Here is a 26,816-nt window from a genome sequence, read left to right as displayed (position 1 = left end):
AGAGTCCATGGAAGACTTACTGGTGGAGATTTAAGAGAGGGTGTTATCAGATAAAGATAATTAAACTTTAATTCCTTCTAAACTAGAGGAATTTGATATATTGTATCTGCAGTGTGCTCTTCTCCTCTTTCGCCACCAGATGGCACATGGATCTCTTCTAGTTTAGATGTGTCATTGTTACGTCTGGTAGTGACGCAGTCACGTCTGGTAGTGACGCAGTCACGTTAGAGAGAGGCAGCCTCTGGTGTTTTCACATACACGCTGCCTAGTGTGCTGCCCTCTACCTGCCAGGAAATTCACTTGGAGGACTGATCAGTAAATGAAGACAGGAAGCTGTAGCTTGCCCTTTAAGGAAAGGATGTTTTCCCGTTGCAGCTTGTATTTTTACAGGAGCAGTGTGCTCTTTTGGGGAGAATGTTTCTGGTTTTGTTTTTGTTTTAGTCTGATAGCTTCGTGAAAGCATAGGACTTAAAGAGAGGATTATGTTTTAACAGCTTGGTTGTTCATTATATATATATTTATAATCCCATTATATACAAGTTCATAATACCATCTCTGTCTCAGTTTCTACTGAATAGCTACTTCAAGCATGTAATAGAACTATCTACTGATTATATACTGATAATTTCCCAGAGATGTTATACTGAATTAATTTCCTTCAGGGAATTTCCCCTAGCCTACCTTGAATAGATTGCTAGTGCAGAGAGGTTTTTACAGTTAATCCTTCTGTCATTTGTTAACTCTTGATTATCTTAAAATAATCCCAGTTTTAGAGCCTCTTTCTAGCTATTCAGACATTAGTTTGTGCCTGACAGGCACAGACTGAAACTGTATCTTTTAAACCTAAGGTCCCATCTCCCGTTACCTACAGATTCTGGATTTCATTTCTGACTAAATGTCCTTTTATAAGGCATTGTCTGAGACTTAGGCCATCTAGGAGGGGATCAGCATTGCCTAAATTTCTCTCATCTTGGTGCAGTTAGTCCCCATACTTAAATGTCTGTTTCTACCAGTAATTCCCAAACTTTAATGTGCATAAGGATTACATGAGGAGATTGTTAATATGTAAATTCCTGGGCTGTATCTCCAGAGAGGTGAAGTTACAAGGACTGTAAAAGGGTACGTTTTTAACAAGCTCCTCATGTGATTTTGTTATAGATATACCAGTCTAGCTGGAACCATTGCTTCAGTGTTTCTTTTTCTGATTTCTTCTCACTGCCTTCCCACTCTCTGCCATATCTAGAAGCTGCTTTCTACTTCTTTTCATAATAATATTTTGATGTCTCTGTCAGAGTGGGTGTTGTGCAATTATCCTTGTTTTTATGGAGGTCATGCAAGATCAATTAAGAAACAATTTGACATTTTCTATTAACGGAAGCTCTATTTCAGGAGCACTTGTTTTTAAAAAATTCTTTTCTTTCCATCTTCCCAGCCAGCCAGGTCTCAACAGGCATCTTAGAAGGACATTCTGAGGAAGTTCTCTGGAGTCAGTGAAGTAGCTGGAAAGCACTTAGAGACTGACGAGGCTGGAGGGGATGGATGGAGGGCAGGTGATGAGCGGTCTCACAGGCCCACAGCACAAGGATGGAGTTGTGAGGAGTTGGAGGAAGTCCAGATCACAACGAAGAGCTTTGCAGCTGTGCAGCTGTAATTCTTGTTCAAGTTTTGCTATTTTCTCACCTTGGAGACGTGGAGTTGGTGGGGATCAGAGATGTGATGTGTTTAGGAAGAGGATGGGGACCTCAGGGAAATGTCAGAGCAGAGCTAGGCTTTGGGTGGGCTTTGCAGGAGAGTGATCCACTGCTCTTGGGCTCCATATGGAGCCCAGCACTGCTGCCTCAAGGGAAAAGCAGTGTTTTGAGGATCCCTGATACTTTTGGGGAATCATTGGATCTGAGCTTGCTTTTCTGCTCATGTGGGGCAAACCTCCCTCCAAACATGAGGTTATAGACCAGCTAATTTTCAGGGAGTACAGAGGGTGTCTCCACCACAGAATGTTTCCTCTGGGACTTTTCTTTCTGCTTCTCTATTATCTGTTTTTTCTGTGTAGGTGGTATAAGTAGTTCAGAAGTCAAGATGATATTAAAAGATGATATTCCTTTCCTAGGATTCATCCATCCCAAACTTCCCCCTGCCCCACCTTCTAGAGGTAACCATTTTTATTAATTTCTTTCAGTGTTTTTGATAACGCAGTGATAGCAAACACTAATGCAGATTCTGATCCTCCCCTCACAAAAGGTGACGTACTAAACTGTTCTGTACCATACTTCTATGTCCTGGAGACTTTTATTAGTACATAGAGATCTTTCTCATTTAAAAAACCCTCTAAATAGAAAGCTTTTCAAGTTTTGAAGTTTTCACTTTTATAATGAAAACTAGGATGAAATGAAATGAAAACAGAAGTACACATAGTACTGAGGTGATCTGTCCCGTTTTGGAATCGTCCCCACAGTAACCATTTGATCTGGCTGCATCGTAGGCTGCACCTGTCCTTTTGTTCTCCCTGCTTTCCTTGCAAACTCTCCCCTGTAACGACAGAACAGTCACCCACCCACACCAACTCCAGATGGACAGCAACATGCACTGGAGCCTTCCAGCCGACGTGGTATGGTGGGGAGAGACTTGAATGTTTCAGGGGGCCTTCCAGACCTCCAGCTACTTCACTGAAGCAGGAGCAGAGCTCTTTGTCACTAGCACAGGGCACTACCCATAAAAGGGTATGGTCTGCAAAGGAAAGGGGTGACCTACCCCATTTTTTTTCTTGCTTCCTACACAGTTTTTGTTCTGGAGATAATTGCTGTAGGACTTAGTATCCTATAACTGTCTCCTTTTATGATTCTGGCCCATCACCTTTGGGACACTGTGGGAGAATGCACATGATACAGTGTGAGGTGGGGAAAGCAAAGGAAAATTATATACAATCCATATTGCATTTGTGTTCTGCAGAAAAAAATGCAAGTAAAAGGCTGAAAGGGAATACACCAGAATACTGTAACAGATTTTGTTAGGGTGCTAGATTTTTTTTTCCTTCAACTTTTCTATATTGTGGTCATCTCATTTTTATAATAGGAAAGACAAAAGGGTTAAGGAAATTTGCTAGTGTCCAGGGTGCTCTCAAGGGGGTTTCTAGAAGTATTTGGAACTAATAACATAATCTCTTCAGAGCAGAGTGCTAATATCCAGTTGTATAGAGCAGGTAACGGCACCTCTTACTTCACTCTCCAGAATGATCCTAGCTTGCTTCTCTTTGAAAAGTCAGATTACAACTTAAAAAGCCATTTGTTCTTCTTTCAGCTCCCCTGGGTGAGGGAACCCCAGTTATACAGCAAAAGGGTACAGGAACCCCATGTCTGCAAGGTGGGATGGATCCTTTTTCCCCCTGATCCAAAGGAATCCCTACTCTGTTTTATAAGTCAGTGATTTTTTTCTTTGGGATCTGTTAGATTACATGATAAGACAGTCTCCTGCCTTTCTGTCTGTATGTGTTTCTTTCAAGAAAAACTGCTAAAATCCTTCCAAGAAGAATGTCCCCCTTTTCATTTTCTGCTTGTCTTGCCACTCTGCCTGCATTTTTCTTTCCAGCCACGGGGTGAGCGCAGTTGAGCTGTTTTGGCTCGGGTTCCAGATTGTGAGGTCAGAGACTAGGGATTGGAGGAGACCATCAGGTGACTTTCTGTAACAGTGATGACGGTCCTGCCCTCATCCCCACCCCTTCTCCCCCCTTCTTCCCCACCCTTTCCTGGCTTCCACCTTAGGAACAAAGAAGGGAAAAAAACAGCACTGTGACAAAAGCCAGCAGCTGCATCTGCAGACTCAGGCTGGGGGCTGGGTGTTTATTCCATCTGTTCTCTCTGTTTATGCTTTTACCCTGTTACTTCCCCTCCCAGTACCCAGAATAAAATGGAGGGTATTTCTGGGATCCTTTGTTACAGAGAACAGCTTAGAAATCTGCAGTTTGCTCCATATTTAGGTGTGCGGGGGTGAGGCCCTGCAGAGATTAAAATTGCTCCCAGAGCCTAGAAAAAGATGAAGATATTTTGCCTTCTCATTCCATTTTATCCGTGAATACCTATTTTATGTCAAACGCTGTGACAGAGGCTTATCATCTCTTCTTTCTAATTATTAAAACAATGCTGCCTAATAGGCATTATCTTCATTTTATATCCAACAGATATGAAGTACAGAATTAATACGTTCTTTGCTTATTAAGATCTCATAGTAAGTAAATACCAAGCCAGGGTTTGACGCCGGGTCCGTTGGGCTCAGAATCCAGCATTGCTGAAGGGAGTGGCAAGAAGGCAGCCATGTTCAGAAAAACCTGAGATGCCCACTGCTGAGGACTGTCCTGGCACTGTGCCCATGCCCTTTGCTTTCCACCAGTGTCCTGATTTCTTCGACAAATAAATCTCAAGGGATAAAATGAGATGGAAGGGAACATATAGGTTAAAAGAGGATCTAAAATTATGTTAATCCCGTATTTGGTTGCTGATTCATTTTTTTAAGAAAGAAAAAGACTTTATTCCCAGCACTTTACTTTGATGCCTTTCTCCTGCCCTCTCGCCCTCCTGTTCCCTTGTGTAAACCTGTCCTCGCTTTTTGCTGACTTGCTTGGGGCAGTGTCTGTCCTTCTAGCCCCTACCCACCCACGTCTCTGAGGCTGATCTCGTTGTTAGCACTCCCTTATTGAGTCAGCATCCTGGGTGTGCTGGGAAAGCGTCTGTGAGAAGCTCAATGAGTGTATTGTGTCTGAATGATCAAATGCTTGTGAAGTGCCCAGACTCCAAATACTGCCTTTCTGCCACCCTTTCACACTTCTGTTTGCCCCCTTCTTAACTCTCGGCACTTGGTTATTATACATTTGGATTTCTGTCTGGCTTTGTTCTTGTACATCAGGTTTCTCCATTTCTGCCAACTCACTCCATCCTTCCTTACAGCCTGTGCATCCGTGACAGTGCAGTTCTGTGGGATTTAGCACGTGGGTATTTGTTTTGGCCAGGAGGTCAGTAGTAAGAATCTGGTTACCTATGGGCAGGAATAACAGCTGTTTACCTGGCATGTTGTAAACCTATTTTTTCCCCACGGTGGTGTGTACCTATGAATGACTTTGAGGTGCTGAATTCTTCCCCATGTATATCACAGCTATGAGGAATATAAAGTAGAAATCCGCCACACGGGCAGCTTCTTACATTAGCGCATGAAAGGGCCCTCTTGCTCTGTCCTCTTCCCAGAATCAAAGAGTTTGTGTAGAGCTTAATAGATGTGGCTTATTGTGTGCTGGTGATTCCATAGCTACCTTATCCTCACAGAAAGTTTATTTCCTAGAGATCTTACTAAGTACTCCAAACTTTTGGATATGCTGAGGAGATCTAGGATTCTTCCACAAAGACCCTGTTTCTTTAGAGAAAACTATAGTGGTACCAGAGTCCACTTTTTTTTTTTAAAGCTTCCTATTATGATTCTGTGCCCACATGTGTTGTATGTGCTGCCATTATCTCACTTTATGGACATTGGATAAACTCGCACATTTGTGCTGCCTCATTTAAGAAGGGGAAACCACTGATGCCTTGCATCTGCAGGTTTTTCAACATGTTTCTGCTTTTTCCACCTTTCTCACATGTTCTCTTTTAGTCATCAAGTACTTGGCTTACTTAAGGAAGCTGTAGCATTAGATTATGGAGGGTGTTGCATTTAGCTCAGGAACAAACGCCGCAGGCTGCGTCTTGGGCAGTGCAGGTGGTGCGTGGTCCTGAGTCAGTGAGCGAGAATTAGGGATAGGTGGAGTTGCTTTATAGCTCAGCCTGAATCTTTCAGCCCTTCAGGTATAACTGGCTTTAGAGCTGTGTTCTCAGCGGTATTTTCCCAAAGTCTTTTTTTCCTACCCTACTTGGTCACTCCCACCTGCGATTCTAAGGAACTTGGTTGCCAGGATGTCTGGCAACTCCCCACTCCTCTGTTTCCTGTTGTGGTCTTCATTGAGAGAAGCCTGCAACAGGAATTCCTGGGGAAGTGATGGCTATAGCTGTGGGGTCCGGGGTCCATTAGCTCATTCTGAAGTTGGGGAATACTGTGCTGAAACAGACCTCCCTTCCTTGGAAACTGTTACTAATCATAACCAAAACATAACTGGGACTCAGACTGCTGATTTTGTGCTTTGACTCTGCTCTGCCTTTAGAAACTGAGAATTATTTTCCATTCTTATGCCTCAGTTTTTATTCTCTGAATTTTAGAATTCAGCCTAGGTATCAAGATTCATGGCAAAATTAGCTTGGACTCTGTAGAATTGATTCTTTTGACATATGCAAAAATAGTGAGGAAAGAAAAATAGGGTCCCTCTGTTGGACAGCAGGGGGCGCCCTTTCCCTTTGCTTTAGTGCCTGGCACTCCCTGCTGCATTCAGCCATTTTAGACAGATTGTTTTTGCTCCCAGCTAACTCCATTTTGTGTTTGTGACGCAGGAAAAAAAAGAAAATTCAGCAAGGGAGGAGTCTGACTGGGGGAGGGAGTGAGACAGGCTGAGGCAGGGCTACAGATCTTTACTCAGCACTTGTTCATCAGGGACTCACCTTGCTGCAGGCTGCCTGCATCCTGAGCAATAGATGCAGCAAGTCCCTGCCAGCCGAGCGAAGAGCAAAGTGATGCCTGGCTAATACGGAATACCTGCTAACCTTGACGGGGTTCTGGTTTTGAGACAACAGGCAGTGCATTCCCTGTGTCTCATCAAGAATCTAAGCCTGGGTTTAAGTGGTTTTTACTGCAGAGATGTTTAGGTTGGTTTTCTCAAAGAATCAGCTAAGAAGAAATGATATCTTTTTCACTCAGTTGTCTGAGAGGAATCAGATGCCCTATTGATGCTAGGGAAACAACCTGACTTTAAAAAAATTATTTTTGAAAATGTGAAAAAAAAATCCACAGTTATATAATACACACACACACACACACACACACACACGCACGCACGCAAAGAGAATAGTATGGATACCTATGTCTGCATCACGCAGTTTAAAAACTTAACCCATAGCCAGTTTGTTTCATCTACATGTATCAGCCTCCTCCTGGCCACCCCAGTTAAAGTATATGCTCATTAGTCATATCATTTAATCCTTAAATTGTTCAGAATGTGTATCAAAAAATAAGAACATTTTTTAAAAAAGGAATTGTATTATCACATCTAAAAAATTGTTTAGTATCATCACATATCCAGTCAGTGTTTGTTTCTCAAATTATCTTAAGATAATTTTTTTAAGTTTGTTCATCTGAATCAGAGCTAAAGTCTATACATTGCAATGGGTTGATGTCTCTGTAAGTTCCCTCTCCAGCTTGCCCTGTTTCTCTCTCATTTCTTTATCTTGCATTTTGTGTATAGACTTAATTTCTTTAGAAAAGAGGGAGAATCTCTCAGATTGGGACTGAGAAGATTCAGAGTCAGACTTCTCTTCTTCACACAGCAGAGCCTCCCACCTTTGAGATTTCCTCCGAGGTGATGGGAGAAGAAGTGAAGGGGCAATGCTCTGCAACCTTCAGAGGGAGTAGAAGCTGGAGTCTTTTACTAGGAGAGTGGCTTGTTTATCCTAACGTGATAGCCTGTTATCTACCTTAAGTCTTTAGAAAAGTTTGCAGCTTGCTCTCAGCAGAGGTCATGGTCAAAGTGGACAGTGCTCTTTCCTGGGAACTAAAGGAGAGGTTTTAAGCTTTGGGATACCGAATTTACCTGCTCTGTAATAGCTGCATCCCCAGGGTAATTCTAGATCCTCAGCTTTATCTCCCAGACACTTTTTTTTACTTCAGTGGCAGCCTTTTTTCCCTGATTAGATTTATTAGTTAGTAACACTTCATACACCGTTTTACAGAAAGGAAAAATATGTTGTGTTGGGGATGGGCACATGTGAAAATTCTTTCATGGCTTCAGGATTTTAACATCTCCACTCTTCTCCATGACCTTGCTGGCGATAACCCTAGAGACAGACTCAGATACAGATGATGAGATGAAAACTGTCGATGCTCTTTCTCCCCTTTCGGAAATGGGTCAGTGACTCTGACTTTTAGCAGCCACAGCAGGTAGTCTATTCCCTTGTTCTGGGGGAGAGCACAGGTTACAGAAGGGAAGTTGTAGGGGCTGACTTCTTGGCAAGGCTGGCAGGACAGTCATAAAGTTGCGTCCTTGGAGACTAGGTTGGCCGTGTGCCTAGTTTGGAAGCCGTAGTTCCCATTAGCTGAAGTGCTTAGAATCTTCTAAAGAGGTCAAGGTTGCAGCAGCTAGAAACATACCCTGGTACTGACATAGTTTTGTTTTTTTTTTTAAGCCAGAGTCAGTTGAGTGATAAGGGTCTCTTTTCTCCTCTTGTCAGCAAAGAATCACAGCTATTTGCAAATAAGACTCTCCTTCCCTCACTGCTCAAGTGCTGTCTGTATTCACTTCTGTTTTTGACCCTTATGAATTTCACACAATTCTTTAAACTGAAATTACTCAGCCCTTGATGTCACTTTTAGTTCAGATGTGGTATGAGGCCTTTGTTCTAGGCTCCCATCCTTGCTCTGGTAAAAGTGGGGGCTGGAATCATTGATAAGGGTATATGTGAAGTACTTTAATACTTGTATGCTAAATTAACGCATCATTCCTATAACGAGGCTGGGAAGGATGCTAACTGGAGTATCCTAAGGGGTCTACATTTTGACTCTTTATCTTTACTGCTGATTGTCAGTGGGATCCCTACCTCCGCCAGTATTAAAGCTGAACCAGGGCCAGCTGTCCAAGGATGTGAAAACATTATAGGTGGTGTTCAGACCTATGCCTGTCTTGCCTTTCTCATAGTTCCCTGATGAATGATAGTTTTAAACATAGACACATAGTTACATTATCTCACTATGTTAACAAATCAAACTATCTTAATTTATCCATGTTCCCTTGTAGTCTTTGCTTATGCTATATATATATATATATATATATATATATATATATATATATATACACACACACACACACACGTTTATATTGTAATCAGAAGTGTGTGTGTATCTTCTTTATTTCGAGTTGAAGTGTACAAGTCGTATGTATTTGGGTCAATGAATTTTCACAAAAATTTAAAAATGAAATTTACATCCATGTAATCAACACCCAGATAAAAAAACAGCACATTACTAAGACCTGGAAAGTCCTCATACCCACTTCCAGTTACAACTGATCCCTTACTCATCCCACCCTGACTCAGAATAACCACTGTCCTGATTTTATACAGCATAGATTCCTTTTACCTGGCTCTTGTTATCCACAACCTATTTACTTGTTTGCTCACTCCTACAATATTCATTAAGTGACTTCAGAATTGCTAACTCACACCATTTTGAAACACAAATCTAACCAGAGTTCAGTATTTGTTTATACCAAGCCTACTTGATTCTTTTTATTAAATAATTCTTAAATTCATCTATTTCTGTCTCCATCTCTACTATAACCTTAGGCCATGCCTTATTTCTTCCCTGAGTATTAAACTTCTCTTTAAAAAAAGAATTTATCATTCTGTATTGTATGGTAATAAAATACTATGCTTTTGCCTTTTTTAAAAAATAAATTGAAGATTTTATCTGTTGCCTCCCTACTATGAAAATGAGAATTTGATTTCTATTCTTTTCTCTCCTCCAAACTATCATTGTCTAATTTTTAGATCTTCTTTCCATGTTTAAACTTTTATTGTTAAATATAACAAAAACATAGAAAGCTACATAAAACAGACGTGCAAGTTAGTGAATTATAAGGCCAGTACCCTTGAAAACTCTCTGTGTCAGGAGACAGAAACTTCCCAGGAGGCCCCTAGGAACATCCATGTGCCTCTTCCCCTCTAAAAGAAACCATAATCCTGACTTAAGGTTTTGGTAATTTCATTTTTTTTAAGTTTTATATTCCTAAATACTATAGTTTAGTTTTACCTGTGTTTTTAAGTGTCTTCTTTGTCTCTTAAATCCATTGGTTTTTCTTCTTTCTCTTTTTTTTTCCTTGAAATTCATTTCTTGTGATAACTGTATCATTTGTTCTCTGGAGTTTCCCATAATATCAATTTTGTGATTGCATTCCCATAGTGTACTGTGGAGTTTTCTGTCCTCTGTATTTGCTGTAAATTGGTATTTGGATCTAGAGGTTTAATCAGAACCAGGCTACATTTGTCTTTCACCAAGACTTCTTCATAAATAGGTATTAGATTCCTTTTCAGAAGATGGATAATATGTGGCTGTCCTTTCTGTGATGTTAGCCGCTATTGATTCTTAGTGCATAGATCTGTTAGTTCTAATTAGGGTTGCAAAATGGTACAATTCCAAACAAAAGGAATTTCTTATACATTCTAGATATTTTTTAATAAGATATTTTAAAATTTTTATGTATTTTTATTTTAGGGGAGGGAGGTAATTAGGTTTATTTATTTATTAGTTAATTAAATAATTTATTTAAATGGAGGTACTGGAGATTGAACCCAGAACCTCATGCAATCTAAGCATGCACTCTACCACTGAGCTGTGCCCTCCCCACTCTGTATTCTAGGTATTAATCTTTTGTCTGTTATGTGTATCACAAACACCTTCTCTGACTCTGTGGCTTTTCATGTTTTTTTGTTTGTTTTTACAGTATCTTAATGAACAGAAGTTCTTTATGTAAAGTGCATAGTTTACCAGTCTTTTCCTTTATGGCTAATGCATGTTGGGTCTTCTTTGAGAAATCCTTTGGTCATCAAGAAAATTAATTGTATAATTTTTCCTTTCACATTAAGGTTTTTCATTGACGTGTAGTTGATTTATTTGCATATGGATATGATTTCTTTTTATCATATGGACGTGTAGTTCCAGTCCCATTTACTGGGGAGTCGGACACGCCCAGTCTGTTACTCTTTTATGCCTGGGTCTGTTTTCTGGACTTTGCTCTCCTTGTTGCTCATTTTGTCTATCCCAATGCCAGAACCACACGGTCAGGATTATTACAGTTTTATAAAATGTATTGATCTCCTATCTTTTGCTGCTTTTCCAAGAATGTCCTAGCCCTTCTTCTTTGAATTTCCACAGAAATTTTAGAATCAGTTTGTCAGTGTAAAAAAAGAAACTTTTTGGAATTTTTATTCTACTGACCCTATATGACTGACTGACAATCTGGGAAGAATTGACATCTTGTTACCAAGTTTTTTAATCTTTAAATTCTTTAATCTTTAAATCTATATTCACTTACTTGTCATTTTTAATGTTTTTCAGTAAACCTATTGTTTCTCCATAGAGGTCTTACACAATTTTATTAAATTTATTCCTAGATACTTCATATTTTTATTAATTTTAAAGTTCTTTATTTATAGATTCTTTTTGATTTTTTTATATTGATAATCATCATCTTCAAGTGAAAGTGTTATTTCTTCCTTTCTAATCCTTAGAATTTTTTTTTTTCTTGTCTGACCTCCAGCCACTGTTGTTGAATGAAGTGGTAATGATGAATATTCTTCTCTTGCTCCTAATCTTAAAGGGAAAGGTTTGAACATTTACCTTTTAAGTGTGGTTTTTGCCTTCAGCTTTTGGTAAACACCCTTTGTCAAATTAAGGAAGTTCTCTTCTATTCCTACTTTGCTAAGAGTGTTTATCGTGAATGGGTACTGAATTTGATCAAATGCTTTTTTTGTACTATTAAGATTATCATATAATTTTTCTCCTTCAGTCTAATTGTGGTGAAGCATAATAATTGGCTATTGTTACACTAATCTTGCATTCCTAATATAAATCCAATTTTGGCATGTTTTATTATCCTTTTTACTTCATATTGCTTAATTCAGTTTGCTAGTATTTTAAGAATTTTGTGCCTATGTTTGTGAATAAAAGTAACCTATGATTAGGGGGAGAGTATAGCTCAGTGGTTGAGTGCCTGCCTAGGATGCACAAGGTCCTGTGTTCAATCCCCAATACCTCCAATAAAATAAATAAATCTAATTACCTACCCTCAAAAAATAAAACCAAAAAAAGCAGAAGAGAAGAGAATTAAAAAAAGAAAAAGTAACCTATGATTTTTTTTTTGTTCTTTCACATTTTGCCATTAAGATTATGCTAGCTTCATAGTGTGAATATTTCCTTTTTCTATACTATGGAAGAATTTTTGCATAAGATTAGAGGAATTATTTATTCCTTGACTGTTTGAAGTAATTGGCTGGCAAAGTCATATGGGTCTCTCCTAGGAAATACTGACTACTGGTTTAATGTCTTTCATAGTTACAGGGCCTGTTCAGGTTTTCTCTTGTTGAGTTAGTTTTGGTAAATTACCTTTTTCTAGAACGTTTTCCATTTCATCTAAGTTCTCGCATATTTTGTATGAAATTATTCATTTTAATGCGTGAATCATATTTAGTTCAGTCCTGTTTTTTGTTCCCTACAATGTTCTTATGCCTTATCTTTCTCATTTTTAAATACTGATCAGTCTCACCAGAGGTTTTTTTAATTTACTAGTCTTAAAAAAAAAAACTATTGGCTTTGTTAATCTGTTATAGATCGTTCATTTCTTTTATCTGTATTTTCTTTTAAAATTTTTCTTTACGGTTTATTTTATTGTTCTTATTCTAATTTCTTGAAATGGGTAGTTACCACATTCGTTTTCAGGCTTTTTTTTTTCACGTATGCATTTGAGACTGTAAGTTTCTGTTTAAATTACTGTTTTAGGTGCAGCCCTTAAGTTCTGAAGGAAGTGCACTGGCTTATTAGGGCTGCCAGAATGCACCTCAGACTGGGTGGCTTAAGCAGCAGAAATTTATTTCTCACAGGTCTGGAGGCTAGAAGCCGTAGATTGAGGTGTCAGCAGGTCTGGTTCCCTCCGAGATATTTTCTCTTGGGTTGCTCATGCTGCCTTCTCACTGTGTCCTCGCGTGGTCTTTTCCTACTTGCGTGCGTTCCTGGTGTCTCCTTGTGTGTCAGGATGCCAGTCAGACTGATCAGGGCCCACCCTGAGAGCCTCCTTTTTACTTGGTCACCTCTTTAAAGACCCTGTCCCAAATAGAGTCATATTCTGAAGCATGGTGAGGGTTAGGGCTTCAACATATTAATTTGGGAGGAACATAAGTCAGTCCATTACAAGGAAGCATTTTTATTATTCAGTCCAATAAACTTAGATTTTCATTATGATTTCTTTTTGTGGGCTTTTAGAAATGCTTTATTTCCAAATAGAATGTATTAATTTCCTATTGCTGCTATAACAAATTACCACAGATTTAGTGACTTGAAAGAATACAAATTTATTTGGAGGCCACAGTCCTAATATCAAGGTTTTGACAGAACTCTGTGTTTCCTCTGGAGGCTCTAGGAAAGAATCCATTTCCTTGCATTTTCCAGCTTTTAAAGGCTGCCTGCATTCCTTGAATTAGGGCCTCTTCTCCATCTTCAAAGTTAGCAGCATAGCATCTTCATCTCTCTCTCTCTTTCTCTCCTCTGTTTCTGTCATCATGTCTCTTCTCTGGCTGTGACCCTCCCACCTCCCTCTTATAAGGATATTTATAAAGGGGCCAACCAGGTAATCCAGAATAATCAAGATCTTCAACTTTATCATACAGTTTTGTGTGCAGTGTGCTTTTTGTATGTAAGGTTGATCTTAATAGTTGCTGAGAATTAGGACGTGAATATCTTTGGGGAACCATTATTCTGTCTACCACAGTAAGTTCTCGGGTTTTTTAAAAAATACCTTACTAATTTCTAGCTGTTTGCATTTTGGTCAGTGCTCTTGTGATTTCAGTCTTAAGAGATTTGTAGAGTTTTCCTTTATGACCCTGAATATTGTTAACTATTGTAAATGTGCTTTATGGACTTGAATGCATGTATGTGGTCATCAGTTGCATGAAGTGTTCTGTGTATCTCCATTAGTTCCTGTTTGTTGTGTTGCTTAAATTTTCTGTATCTTTACTTTTTGTTTGCTTATTTTATCACTTACTGAGAGAAATGGTTAAAACATCTCACTTTGTAGATTTAGCATTATAATTCTGTCAGCTTTTGCTTTATATTTTTTCTTTTAATTTTTTATATCAACATTTCAGACTTACAGAAAAGTTGCTAGAATAATACAAAAAATTTCCTGCACATAGTTCACTATGTTCCTGAGATGTTAACGTTTTACCATATTTGCCTTATCCTTCTGTCTCCGTGTGTTTATCAGTTTTTTCTGAAGCATGCACACCTGATGCCTCTTTATCCTTCAGTTTGCATTTCCTAATAGGTCCATAATGAAATAACAAAAATAGGAAATTAACATTAATGTAATACTGTTATTTAATCTGATGTTTAAATTTTCCCGTTGTCACAGTGATACCCTTTACAGAAAAAATACTGGATCATGCATTGCATTTAATTGTCCTTTAATCTTCGCTAATTGGGAATAATTCCTTTTATGGTCACCTGCAAAGACAGATGGACCTCTGTGTAAAATTTGAGTTGGATTTCAAGAATGATGACCCCCACTACACATACCAGGAGAGTATGAAAAGTTTTATTAACTTACATAATTGAGGTCTCTGGGAAGAACAGGACAGTCCTCTCAAGCAGGTTTGAAATGACTTGAAAGGGCAAGGAAAGGAGCCTGGCCTGGGTTTTTACTGTGCTTCGGGCTAGGGCCAGACTGGGATTCCTGCACAAGAACCTTGTGTAGTTGGAAACTCCACTCACACCATGGAGGAAGCACTGAGGCGTCTGTGTTTGCCCAGATGAGGGGCACAAGGGGAAGTGGGAGAGGTGAGGCTTAACAGCTGTCAACAGTTGGACAAAAAATGGAATCAGACTCCTCATTTCGTGACCTTGACATTTTTGAAGCATATAGACGAGTTAACTTGTAGAATGTCTCCCAACTTGTGTTTGTCTATTGTGTTCTCATGATTAGATGATCACTTTGGGACATTCATGTGTCTTAATATATAAATATACATTGTTATTAGGTGCATACAAGTTCAAAATTCTTATATTTTCCTGATGAACTGAATTTTTTATTACATTGTGTCCCTGTTTATCTTCTTAATGCTTTTTGTTGCCTGAAAGAATATTTCGTCTATATTAATGTAACTAAATCAACTTTCTTTTGGTTAGAATTTGCCTGATGAAAGTTCATACTTTTCACCCTTTCTCTGTACTTATTCTAGATATTTATCTCTTATAAATATAGTGTATACTTAGACTCTTTTTTTTAAAAATCCAGTTGACAATATTGATCTTAAGTGGAATATATAGTCAGTCTGCATTTAAAATAATTACTGAAATATTTGAATTTAAATTTACCATCTTATTTTGTGTTTTCTGTTTGACCCCTCTGTTTTATGTAATATGCTGATCTCATTCTGTTCAAAATATTTTCTAATTTCTTTTGTGATTTCTTATATGGCTCCAGGGTTACTTGGATATTATTCAATATCTAAATAATTGGGAACTTTATCTTTTTACTGATTTCCAACTTAATACTGTTGTGGTCAGAGAACATATTTAGAGTGATTTCTGTCCTTTGAAATTTGTTGGTTTGCCCAGCATGTGGTAATTTTTGGTAAATGTGCTATGTACATATGAAGAAAAGGTGCAATTGTCATTGCTGGCTGCATTGTTCTAATATATCAATTAGGTCTAGTTTGTTGGATGTGTTCAGATTTTTCCATATCCTTTCCAAGTTTTTGTCTGCTTGTTTTATTAGTTACTATACAAGGGTGTTAATTCTTCCACTGTAGTTATGGATTTGCCCTTTTCTTCTTTTAGTTTGGTCTATTTTACTTTGTATATTTTGAAACTAAATTGTTGGATGTATTTGCATTTATAATTGTCATCTCTTCCTTGTGGATTGACCCTTTATCACTATGAAAGATGTCTGTTCGAGATAGTAGCATTATTAGAGATAAAATCTTTATCTGATACTGGTAATAGCTACAGCAGCTCTCTTTTGGTTAGTATGTCGTCTTCCACTATTGTAGCCAAACATTTCTGTGTCTTTAAGGTGTGTTATTTGTAAGCAGTACATTTTTAGCGTGTGTGTTTTTGTAAGTCCAGTCTGATCTTAGTCTTTTCAGTGCAAAGTATTTAATCCACTTGAATTGATATATACCATATTGCTATTTGTTTTGTTTGATTTTTCCAATTTACATCCTTTTCTCTGATTCATTTAAAACTTCATTATTTCACATTTCCCCTATTCTTAGTTATACTTTTTAACTGTCCTTTTAGTGGGTACCTTGAAAATTACAGCATACGTGCTCAACTTACTACAATCTAATACAAATTATAACTTTTACCACCTTCCAGATACTAAAACAAACAACATTTAAACACTGTTCACTATATATCTTTTTTTGAATTATTGATGTCATTTGTTTTGATTCTGCATATCTTTTAAATCCCACAAACATTTTTACTTTTATTTTATAATATCAGTACCTGCATTTCGGTATTTCCTTTTGGGATAATTTTTCTTTTACCTGAATGAATATTCCCTTTACTATTTATTTTAGTTCAGGTCTACTGGTAATAAGTTCTGCCTTTTTGTCTAGATATATCTTTATTTCACCTATATTTTTGAAGGACTTTTTTTGTTTTCCCTTAAAAAAAAACTACACTGTGTCAGGGTTTTTGTTTTTCATTTGAAGGTAATATGGTCCACCTCCTACTACTTCAAGAATTTTTTTTTACTCCAGTTTTTAGCAGTTTGACTGTTAGGATGTGCCATGGTGTGGTTTTCTCTGTGTTTATACTTGGGGTTCTCTGAGCTTCTGATTCTGTGTATTGACATCTTTTATCACTTTTAGAAAGTTCACAGCTATTTTCTCTTCAAATATTGCTTCTGCCCAGTTTTTGTTTTGTTTTCATTGTTGGCTTTTTATTTTGCTTTCAAGTTCAGTGCCAGTGATAATCACATTTAGCGTTCCATTGTGTGTGTGTGTGTGTGTGTTTGTTAGGGGGCTTCTTTGTTTTGGTTCTGCTATTTTTAATATTTTACTTTCTGCGCCTACATGTCTAAGGCTTCTGTTTGAGACCAAAATCCTTGGAGTCCTCCCATGCTCCAAGTCACACTTAATAGTTAGTGTTTCTCCCCCCTCCCCCACCTCCAGCTTTATTGAAGTAGGATTTAATAGACCAAAAAATTGCACGTAATTAATGTATACATTTTGATGAGTTTGGACATATGCATATACCTGTGATATCACCAAAATTAAGGTTGTAAACATACCCATCAACTCCAAAAGATTTCTTATATCCCCTTGTTTTCATTTTCATTTTTTGTGGTAAGAACAATTAACATGAGATCTATCCTCTTAACAAGGTTTTACATGCACAGCACCATGTTGTTGACTGATTCTGTCCAATTCTTTCTTCTCTTTCTGGGCCTCCAGTTACACTAATGTGGGATCTTTTCACATGTCCCTTACACTCTTTTTGTTACTTTCCATCACTTATCTCTCCGCTTTAGTTTGTATCTTTTTTATTGACCTGTCTTCCAATTCACTCACTCTTTCTACTGTTTCTTCAGTTAAACCCATCTGTTGAGCTGTTAATTTCAATTAAAATAATTTTTAGTTCTAGAATATTCATTGATTTTTAAAAAATAAATTCTAATTCTGTAGTAAACTGCTCCATCTTAATTTTTATTTTTCACTCCACATTCTTGAACATGTTAACTATCATTACTTTAAAGTCCTTATTGGCTAGCTCCAATGTCTAGATTATGCATAAATCTGTTTCTGTTGTGTTTTCCTCTCTAGACAGATAAGAGTGAGGGTTTATCACCTTAATCCGAAGAGTGAGCCAGGCTGAGGCTTAGTTGTGGTTTTGAAAAGGCTTGATCTGTATCTGGTTCACCCTATTCCTAAAGTATAGGCTTTCTAGGGCTTCTGACTGTAAGCCTGTTGGGCTCACCTTTACTCTGAGGATGTAGCCTTTTGTGTTCCCAGCTGATGAGGGTACAGTCTTGTATGAAACTCCCCACGTTAAGCAGAAGCTGGATATCGACACCTGTGCACCTTTGCTGCACAAAGCCATCAAACTGGTACTGGAACAGTGCTCCAGTGTTTTGCTTAATTCTCTGGAGCATTTCATCACCATCTTGTGAGCTCTTTCTATGCTTCAGGGTGATTTTTAAAATTCTATACCAGCATTTTTAGATATTTTTTTTCATTGGAGACTTGGCCCGATTACTGGAAATGGAAATTTTTGTTTCTCATCATATGTTATGTGATTATTTTCACTGCGTTGGAAAACTAAAATTTAATGTGCTCAGATCAGTCTGTCTTTTACATTATACCAGCTTGATTTTGTGCTATTCTTAGGAAAGTTTTCAGCTTTTCAAAATTATATTGTATTTCTGTTTTTAACATTTAGCTATTTAATGTGTCAGAATTTATTTTTATAAATAGTGTAAAGTTAGGATTTAACTATTTTCCTTTAAAATGGGGAGCCAGTTGTTCGAATATTACTGATTAGGCAAGGAGTCAGCAAACTGTAGCCAATCCATTTTTGTTAATAATTTTGTTAAAAAAAATTGGAACATGGCCATGCCCATTTGATTCCATATTGCCTATGACTTCTTTAGTGTTACATCAGCATTGTTGAGTGGTTGCAACAGAAACTATATGGCCCACAAAGCCTAAAATACTTCCTGGTCATTTAAGAAAAAGTTTATCAACCCGTGTGTTAGACCATACTTTTTTAATTGGTCTGAATTTTTATGTTAGCATGTACTAAGTATTTCTTAACTATTTCTAGATTCTTTTCTATTTCTTTATTGTTATTTATTACTAAGAACTTCTTATATTCTTTCATTGTCACTTGTAGCTTTTTACTAATGTATTTTGTTGGCCTTGAAGATACAATTTGTTTAGTCAGGTATAATGAGGTATAATTTGCATACAGTAAGATTTACACTTTTATGAACTTTGACAAATGTATACAGCCATGTAACTTTCATAGTCAAGATAGAGGGCATTTTCATCACTCTTAAAAAGTTTCTTCCTGCCCATTTGTCCATCTCTTCTCCTCACCATTAAGCCCTGGCAACTGCTCATCTGTTTTCTGTCCCTGTACAGTTTTTGTCTCTTCCAGAATGTCATATAAATGGAATCACCCACTAAGTAGTCTTTGAAGCCTGGATTCTTAAACTTAGTGTAATATATTTGAGATGTGTCCATGTTATTTGCATGTGTGGTCATTCCTCTTTATTGCTAAGTAGGATTTCCTTATGTCCATTCACTGGTTGATGGACATTTGGGTTGAATCCTGTTTTTGGCAATTATGAATAAAGACAATAGGAACACTTGCATACAAGATATTATCTGGACATACCTGTTTTTATTTTGGGGGGCAGATATCTAGGAACAGGATTGTTGGGTCATATGTTGAAATAAATGTGTGTTTAACTGTATAAGAAACTGCAAATTGTTTTCACTTCGCTTTCCAGTGTGGCTGTACCTATTTTTGTTTGTTCCCACCATCAGTGTGTGAGAGTTGCAGGTGCTTTGCATCCACACGAGCACTTAGTTATCTCCAGTTGTGTTTTTTAATTTTAGTGATTCTAATGGATTTGGCATTATGGTTTTAATTCCTAGTTAATTTACTTCTTAGTACATATTCTTAATGACTTCATGATGTTGAACATCCTTCTCTGTGCTACTTACCATCTGTATATCTGTATATTTGGTGAAGTGTCCAAATCTTTTGCCTGTTTTAAAAAATTGGATTGTTTGTTTTCTTATGGTTGACTCATGAGACTTTTTTGTATGTTCTGGATGCTTAGTGCTTTATCACATATGCTATTGCAGGCATATTCTCCCAGTGTGTGACTTACCTTTTTATTTCTTAACAGTGTCTTGAAAAGAACAAAAGTTTTTAATTTTGGTGAAGTCCTCTTTTACCAGTTTTTTCTTTTTATGTTTTGTATTATTTTGTGGTTTTTGCTGTGTAACCAATTACCACAAGCTTAAGACAACATATGTAAGACAACATAAAGTTATTATCTCACACTTTCTGTGGGGCTGGAATCCAAGTTAGCTAGATCCTCTGCCCAGGGTCACGCCAAACTGAAATCAAGGTTCTGGCTAGGCCGCGCTGCTTTCTGCAGCTCAGTGTCCTCTTCCCAGCTCATGTGGTGTTTGGTTGAATCCAGTTTCTTATAATTGTAGGACATAGGTTGGTCATCAGCTAATGGCTGTTTTCAGCTCCTAGAGGCTGCCCACCATTTCCTGCCACATGGCCTTCTCCACAGCATGGCAGTTCGCCTCTTAAAGAACAAGAGAGTATCTGCTGCGGTTTCAGATCTCTCTGACTTGTCTCATCTCTGAGCTCTGAAGCCTTGTTTCAGAGGGCTTACCAGAATAGGTCAGGGTGTGTGCACTAGGAGGGAAACTCCAAGAAAATCCTAGGAGGCTGACAGGATTCTTCCTACCACATTGTACTTTTTTGTTTTCTGAGAGATCTTTGCTCACTCCAAAGTTGTGAAGATTTTTCTGATTTCTTTTAGAAGGTTAATAGTTTTAGACCTGTGGTCCATTGCATGTACAAATGCATTTATTTATTTACTGTGGTAAGATATAATTCATGTACCATAAAGTTCACCCTTGAAATGTACACATCCATGATTTTTTGTATATTGCAAAATGGTACAACCACTTTACTAATTCTAGAACTTTTTCGTTACACACAAAAGAAACCCTGAATCCATTAGCAGTCACTCCACTTCCTTTCCCCCCGACTTGGCAACCACTAATCTAATTTCTGACTCTATGGATTTGCCTATCCTAGATGTTTTGTATCAGTGGAGTCATGCAATATATGCACTTTTGTGTCTGACTTTTTCACTAATCGTGATGTTTGCACAATTCACCCGTGTTGTAGCATGTACCAGTGCTTCAGTTCCTTTTTATAGCTGAATAATACCCCATTGTATACATAGACCACATTTATTTTTCCTTTCATCAGTTGATGGACATTGGGGTTTTCTACTTTTTGACTATTATAAATAATGCTGCTGTGAACTTTTTTTTAACTGACCTGTTTGAAATAAAGTCCTAACATCATGGCCCTTTACCCCTAAGTTCTTCAGTGTGCCTCTTCCAAGTACAAGGACATCCTTTTCCAATACCACAGTGTAATTATCACATTTAAGAACTTACTCATTGTTTTAATATTGTTATCTAATATACAATCTGTATTCAAATTTTGCTGATTTAATTAGTGGTTTTAAACATTTTAAACACTTAAATTTTTTTATTGAGGTGAAATTCATTTAACATAAAATTAACCATTTAATGTGGATAATTTGTTGGCATTCATAAAATGAAGTAGAAAGTGTTTTCTCCTCTTCTATTGTGGAAGAGATTGGCATTAATTTTTCTTTAAATGCCTGGTGGGATTCTCTAGTGAAACCTTCTGGCCAGGAGATTTTCTGTTCAGAAACCTTTTAATTATGGATTCAGTTTTTTAAATGATTTCAGTAGTACTCAAGTTATCTGTTTCATCTTGGTTGGGTTTTGGTAGTTTATGGTTTTTGAGGAATTGGTCCGTTTTTTGTAAGTTGTCCAGTTTGTGAGGACGAAGTTGTTTGTAGTGTTCCCTTAGTATGCTCTCACTGTCTGCGGGGCCTGCAGCGGTATCCCTTTCCTTCCTGATCCCGCTGACACATGTCTTTTCTCTTTTTATCTCGGTCAGTCTCTAGAGCTTTATCTATTTTATTGATTTATTTTTAAAACCAGCTTTTTGTGTCTTTTTTTTTTTCTGTTTTCATTTTTATTGATTTCTGTTCTTTATTTCCTACCTTCTGCTTGCTTTGGGGTTTTTTTCTTCTTTTTCTAGTTTCTTGAAGTAGGAAATTAGATTACTGATTTGAGTTCTTTCTTCTTTTCTAATGTAAACTTAGCAGTGTAAATTTCCCTCTCGGCACCTGTGCCCCATAAATCTTGATGTGTTGTATTTACAGTTTAATTCATTTCTATGTATTTTTAAATTTTCTCTTGAGACTTCCTGTTTGACCCACACATTATTTAGAAGTGGTTCTTTAGTTTCCAAGTGTCTGGATATTTTCCTGTTATCTTTCTGTTGTTGATTTGTAGTTTGATTCCACTATCGTTAAAGAACATGCTCTATAATTTTAATCCTTTAAATTTGTTGAGGTTTATTTTATGGCCCAGGATATGGTCTTTCTTGATGGGTGTTCAGTGAGCACTTGAAAAAAAAAATTATTCTGCTGTTTTTGAGTGTAGTGTTTTCTCTCTGTCTCTGTCTCTATATGTATATCAGTTAGACCCTGTTGATTGATCTTACTGTTCACTTTTTCTGTATCCTTGCTGATTTTCCATATAGAGTTTTACTCATTGCAGGGATAGGGCATTAATGTCTTGAAGTATTATTGTGGCTTGGCTATTTCAGTTTTCTCATTTCATCTCTATCAGTTTTTGTTTCTTACATTCAAGGCTCTGTTGTTTGGTGAACACACATGTAGAATTGTTATGTCTTCCTGGTGGATTGATCCTTTAATCATTATGTAATGACTGTCTTTATCTCTAGCTATTTTCTTTGCTCTGAAGTCTATTTACTGGATAGTAATATAGCCACACTCCTTTTTTTTCTTTTTTTAATTGAAGTATAGTCAATTACAATGTGTCAGTCTCTGGTGTACAGCACAATGTCCCAGTCATGCATATACATACATATATTCATTTTCATATTTTTTCCATGAAAGGTTATTACAAGATATTGAACATAGTTCCCTGTGCTATACAAAAGAGACTTTTTTAAAAATCTATTTTTATATATAGTGGCTAACATTTGTAAATCTCCCAGTTTATTTTTTAATTAATATTTGCACAACCTATCTTTTTTCAGCCTTTTACATTTAGCCTACTTGTGTCTTTGTATTTGAAGACAATTTCTTATTGACAGCATATTGTTGGGTCTTTTGTTAATCCACTCTGCCAGTTTTTTGTGCCCGTCTCAGCCTAGTGATGCTGTCCTAGGAATGCCTGGGGGCACTCACCTGGCTATTGTTGTGGCTGGACGGACCAGCCCTTGTGATTCTTACTATGATTGCAAGATGAACCTCAGCAAGAAGCATCAGAGAACCTTGAAAAAACAAGGTTTTTTACTGCTTGCAGGTCCTGGCACAACGTGCCTTGGGCCACACATCGAGGTCACGGGGAGATAGATGGGGGGGCCGTCGGTTAGCCCTGGGCCTTTATTGGGGTTGAGGGTGAGCTGCCTAGGGTTTCGTGGGTTCACTCCTTATTGGTGAATTTAAAACACAAGAGCAGGAGTGAAAGTGCACTAAGGGAAAAGCAGGGTCACTCGAATGACCTAGGTCATCCAGGGCTTTCTAAGAGGGGAACTTTACGGAGGGGTGGCCTGGCTCTTTAGTTGTGTGGCTGGCAATGTGTTTATTCAAGATTGATGTCTTTGAAATGGATGCCTCAGCAATCAAAAGCTTAACGTCAGGCGCTTACATTAAAATGAAAAAAGACTCAATTGTCAGGTACTTACCGCTACAGCCACTCTCTGTTAACTGGTGGATTTAGAGCATTTATATTAAAGGTAATTATTAATATGTTGGGCTTAGGTCTGCCATTGTGTTGTTTTCTGTATATTTCTTCCATTTCTCTTTTCTTAATTCCCTGTGATTTCTTTGAATATTTTTAATTCCATTTTGATTTACTCACAATGCCTGAGTATATTGCTTTATACAGTTTGCTTAGGTGCTGCTCTGGGTGTTACCTTGTACACATATAAATTATCCCAGCCTAATGTTAACTGTGTTACCAGGTCAAGTGAAGTATAGAAACTTTATTTCCATTTAGGTCCCTTTTCCTTCCCCGGTTTTTAAATATATTTCCTCTAAATGGGGCTGCCCTATTTTAGTAAAACTGGGAGTCCGTATGCTTGTCTTTTATCTGTCATACTTACTGAATTATGAGTTCTAATAGTTCTTCATAACTTCTAATGGTTGTCTTATATTCTTCATAGAGTTTATATCTTCCACAGAAGTGACTCTTTCTTCCCTTTCTTTCTTGTATATATACCTTTTATTTGTTTTTATCTTATTGCCAGGCAAAAAGTTGAGTCCATTTTTCCTGTTTTTCAGCATCAGCAGTGATTCTGTACCTTTTCATTTCGCCCGTGTAAAATAAGAGCTTTACCCTTCTCCTCTGCCTCTAAGCTTTTGTGATGCAGTCTGAGTATTTGAAGTCTAAATTTTTATCTGACCACCCATGATTTTCACTTTTTTATATGATCTGTCTTTAGGTCCTGTCTGACTGCAGCTCCGGCTCTCCCCCCTCACTCCACCTGCTCTGGCCATAGTGACCTTTTTGCTTGTCCTTCAGCACATCAGGCCTGCTTCTGTCCCAGGCCTTTGCATTTGTTGTTCCTCTGCCTGAAATGCTTTGCTGTCTCACCTTCTGAAAGGTCACATTCTCACTAAGACCTTCCCTGACCACCCCTTTAAAGTTATAATCCATCCCCTCATCAGGTCTTCCCATCATCTTCCCTGCCTGATTTTCTTACAGCACTTATGACCATCTAATGTACTATTTCATCTATTCACTGGTTTATGGTCTGTTTCTCTTTATTAGAATATAAATTGCATGGAGGTAAGAGTTTTTCTGTATTTTGTTTACTGTTTTATTCCTGGTGCTCAGAACAGAGCCTGGCATAGTTAGGTATTCAGTAAGTGTTAATTTAAATAAGTAACCTTCATCTATTTAGCATTTTCTTTCTTCAGGTTGGAACTATCAGGCCAAAGGATGCCTTTTTTTAAAAATAGTTCTTTGTACTTTTTGCCGTGCAACTTTATTTGCTTTTTTATTTATTTACACCAGGTAATACTTTGCATATGGTTTAACATTCAAGCAGGATAAAAGAATTTGTGTTGAAAAGTATTCCTCCCACTTCTATACTCAGCCACACATTCCTCTCCTCAAAAGCCATTAGCTTTGTCACCTTCCTGACAGTCCTTACAGAGATACTCCCATAAGGCTTTCTAAAAAGTTGACAAAATATTTTATAATTGCGTGTCCAGAACAGTTCCTGTTTGCATCTACTGCTTAATCCTTCTCAGCAGGCAGTGTCTACCATTTTTGAGTGAATGTTAGTTTTATGCTAGCCGCTAAGGGAGTGATAAAATGAAATATTATTTTGCCCATACTCTTGAAGTTCAGAATCTAACTGGGGTGGGAAAGTGTCTACACTTGTAAAGTAACACAGGATTTAAAAAGATCAAGATGATACGTGTGAAATGTCATGAACATTGAATAATTAATTGCTGAGTGAAGTCTAAGTGACAGAAATGAAAATTAGTTCACCAAAGCAGAGAGTACATTTATCAGGAAAGACTACATTGGCTTTGGACAATCTAAGAAGAGTGTAGAGGTAAAGGGGTATATTATACCTCTGTGTGTGTACCAATGTGATATTTAAAGTCCTACTAGGAATATATTTTAGTGCCAGGAGATTTGCAAAGAGGAATAACAAAGCCTTATCTTGCGCAGGAGAGACTATATATGCTTATGGTAAAGGCAGTGAGAGGACTTGCTGTGAAGAAGTATCAGACGCAGTAGGGATTTGGAGAGAGATCATAGGCATTTGGAGAAATCAAGAAAATGTTTACAGGGAACTAATCACGATGGAGCTTGAAAGATAAATAATAAAAAGCATAAAAGGTTAACACAGTGGAATACTCTAGCACAGGCGTTGGCAAACTGCAGCCCTCAGGCTGACCACCTATTTTTGTGAATAAAATTTTATTGGAACATAGCTATACCCACTCATTTATGCATTGTCTATGACCACTTTCAGACTGTAGTGGCAGAGTTGAGCAGTTGAAACAGACCACATGTTCTGCAAAGCCTAAAATATTTATCGTCTGGTCCTTTACAGAACGTGTGCTGCTCCTTCCAAGTAGATAGTCTATAGATGGGAAAGCATTACTGATAACTATTAAAGAAATGAAAATGATATAGTTATTATAGCTGGAGGAGGGAGTCGGTAATAGAAGGGTGGGTGGTTACAGAGGAGGTTAGCCTTAAAGGAATTTAATAGGGAGACCATTATTAATAAAGAAGAAGTGAAGGGCCTCTGTAGGCTGGGACAGTAGTTCAGTTAGGTGCAGATGTGGCTTGCCCTTAATCATACTTTTTTAATCTTTTCCCCACTGTAGCCAAGAAGGATCAGGAAGGTGGAGAAGAAAAGAAATCTGTGCAAAAGAAAAAAGTGAAAGAGTTGAAAGTGTTGGATTCAAAGACGGCCCAGAATCTCTGTGAGTAGCTCGGCAACACCAGTGATCTGAAATATGAAGGACTTCTTCTAAGAGCTTAATTCTAGTGGATCCAGGGTCCTTGACGTGAAACTTTTATTTGTCGAGTTCCTCCTATAGGCCTGGCTTTGCATAGTGAATTTCTGGTATCTTGTCCAGTCCCTTAAATAGCGCTGCAGGATTGTTAGTATCTAGTTTTATGGCAAGGAGATAAAGGCTGGGGCTTTCTGGAATTTGCGTAGTCATGTAGCGGGTAAGACAGGTCTGGGAGTTGAACCTCAGATTTTCTTATTTCAGAGCCCTTACTATTTCCATTGCATCCACAGAAAATGTCACACAGTTATAGCCACTGCACATTTCCTTCTTTCTCACTTTCTTTTAAGTATTTCCTTTAAAGGCAGGCACTGGCTTGACTTCAGTTAAATCTAAAGTAATTTTGTGGTTTAGTATAAATAATGTAAATCCTGTACTTCTCAGAGTAGGATCAGTAACTTCAAAGAGTTCTGTTCGGAACTCGCTGCCTATACTGATAACTGGCGGTAAATCTCGGATCAGAAACTCCTCTGCAGAGCTG

The 26,816-nt window shown here is 37.7% G+C and overlaps 1 protein-coding gene across 1 annotated transcript in view; it reads left to right on the top strand.

The window, feature by feature from the left end:
• The window catches only part of DIAPH1 (diaphanous related formin 1), a 90,739-nt gene that overhangs the window by 46,827 nt on the left and 17,096 nt on the right, over positions 1–26,816 (top strand). Inside the window, exon 19 of the mRNA XM_074360835.1 lies at positions 26,147–26,245. Within this exon, the coding sequence (XP_074216936.1) occupies positions 26,147–26,245 (99 nt within the window). The remainder of the gene's footprint in view (positions 1–26,146; positions 26,246–26,816) is intronic.

Source organism: Camelus bactrianus, chromosome 3, assembly GCF_048773025.1.
Source record: "Camelus bactrianus isolate YW-2024 breed Bactrian camel chromosome 3, ASM4877302v1, whole genome shotgun sequence".
Classification (NCBI taxonomy): domain Eukaryota; kingdom Metazoa; phylum Chordata; class Mammalia; order Artiodactyla; family Camelidae; genus Camelus; species Camelus bactrianus.
Note: the sequence above shows the minus strand (reverse complement) of the source record. Positions and strands in the feature narration are given on the sequence as shown.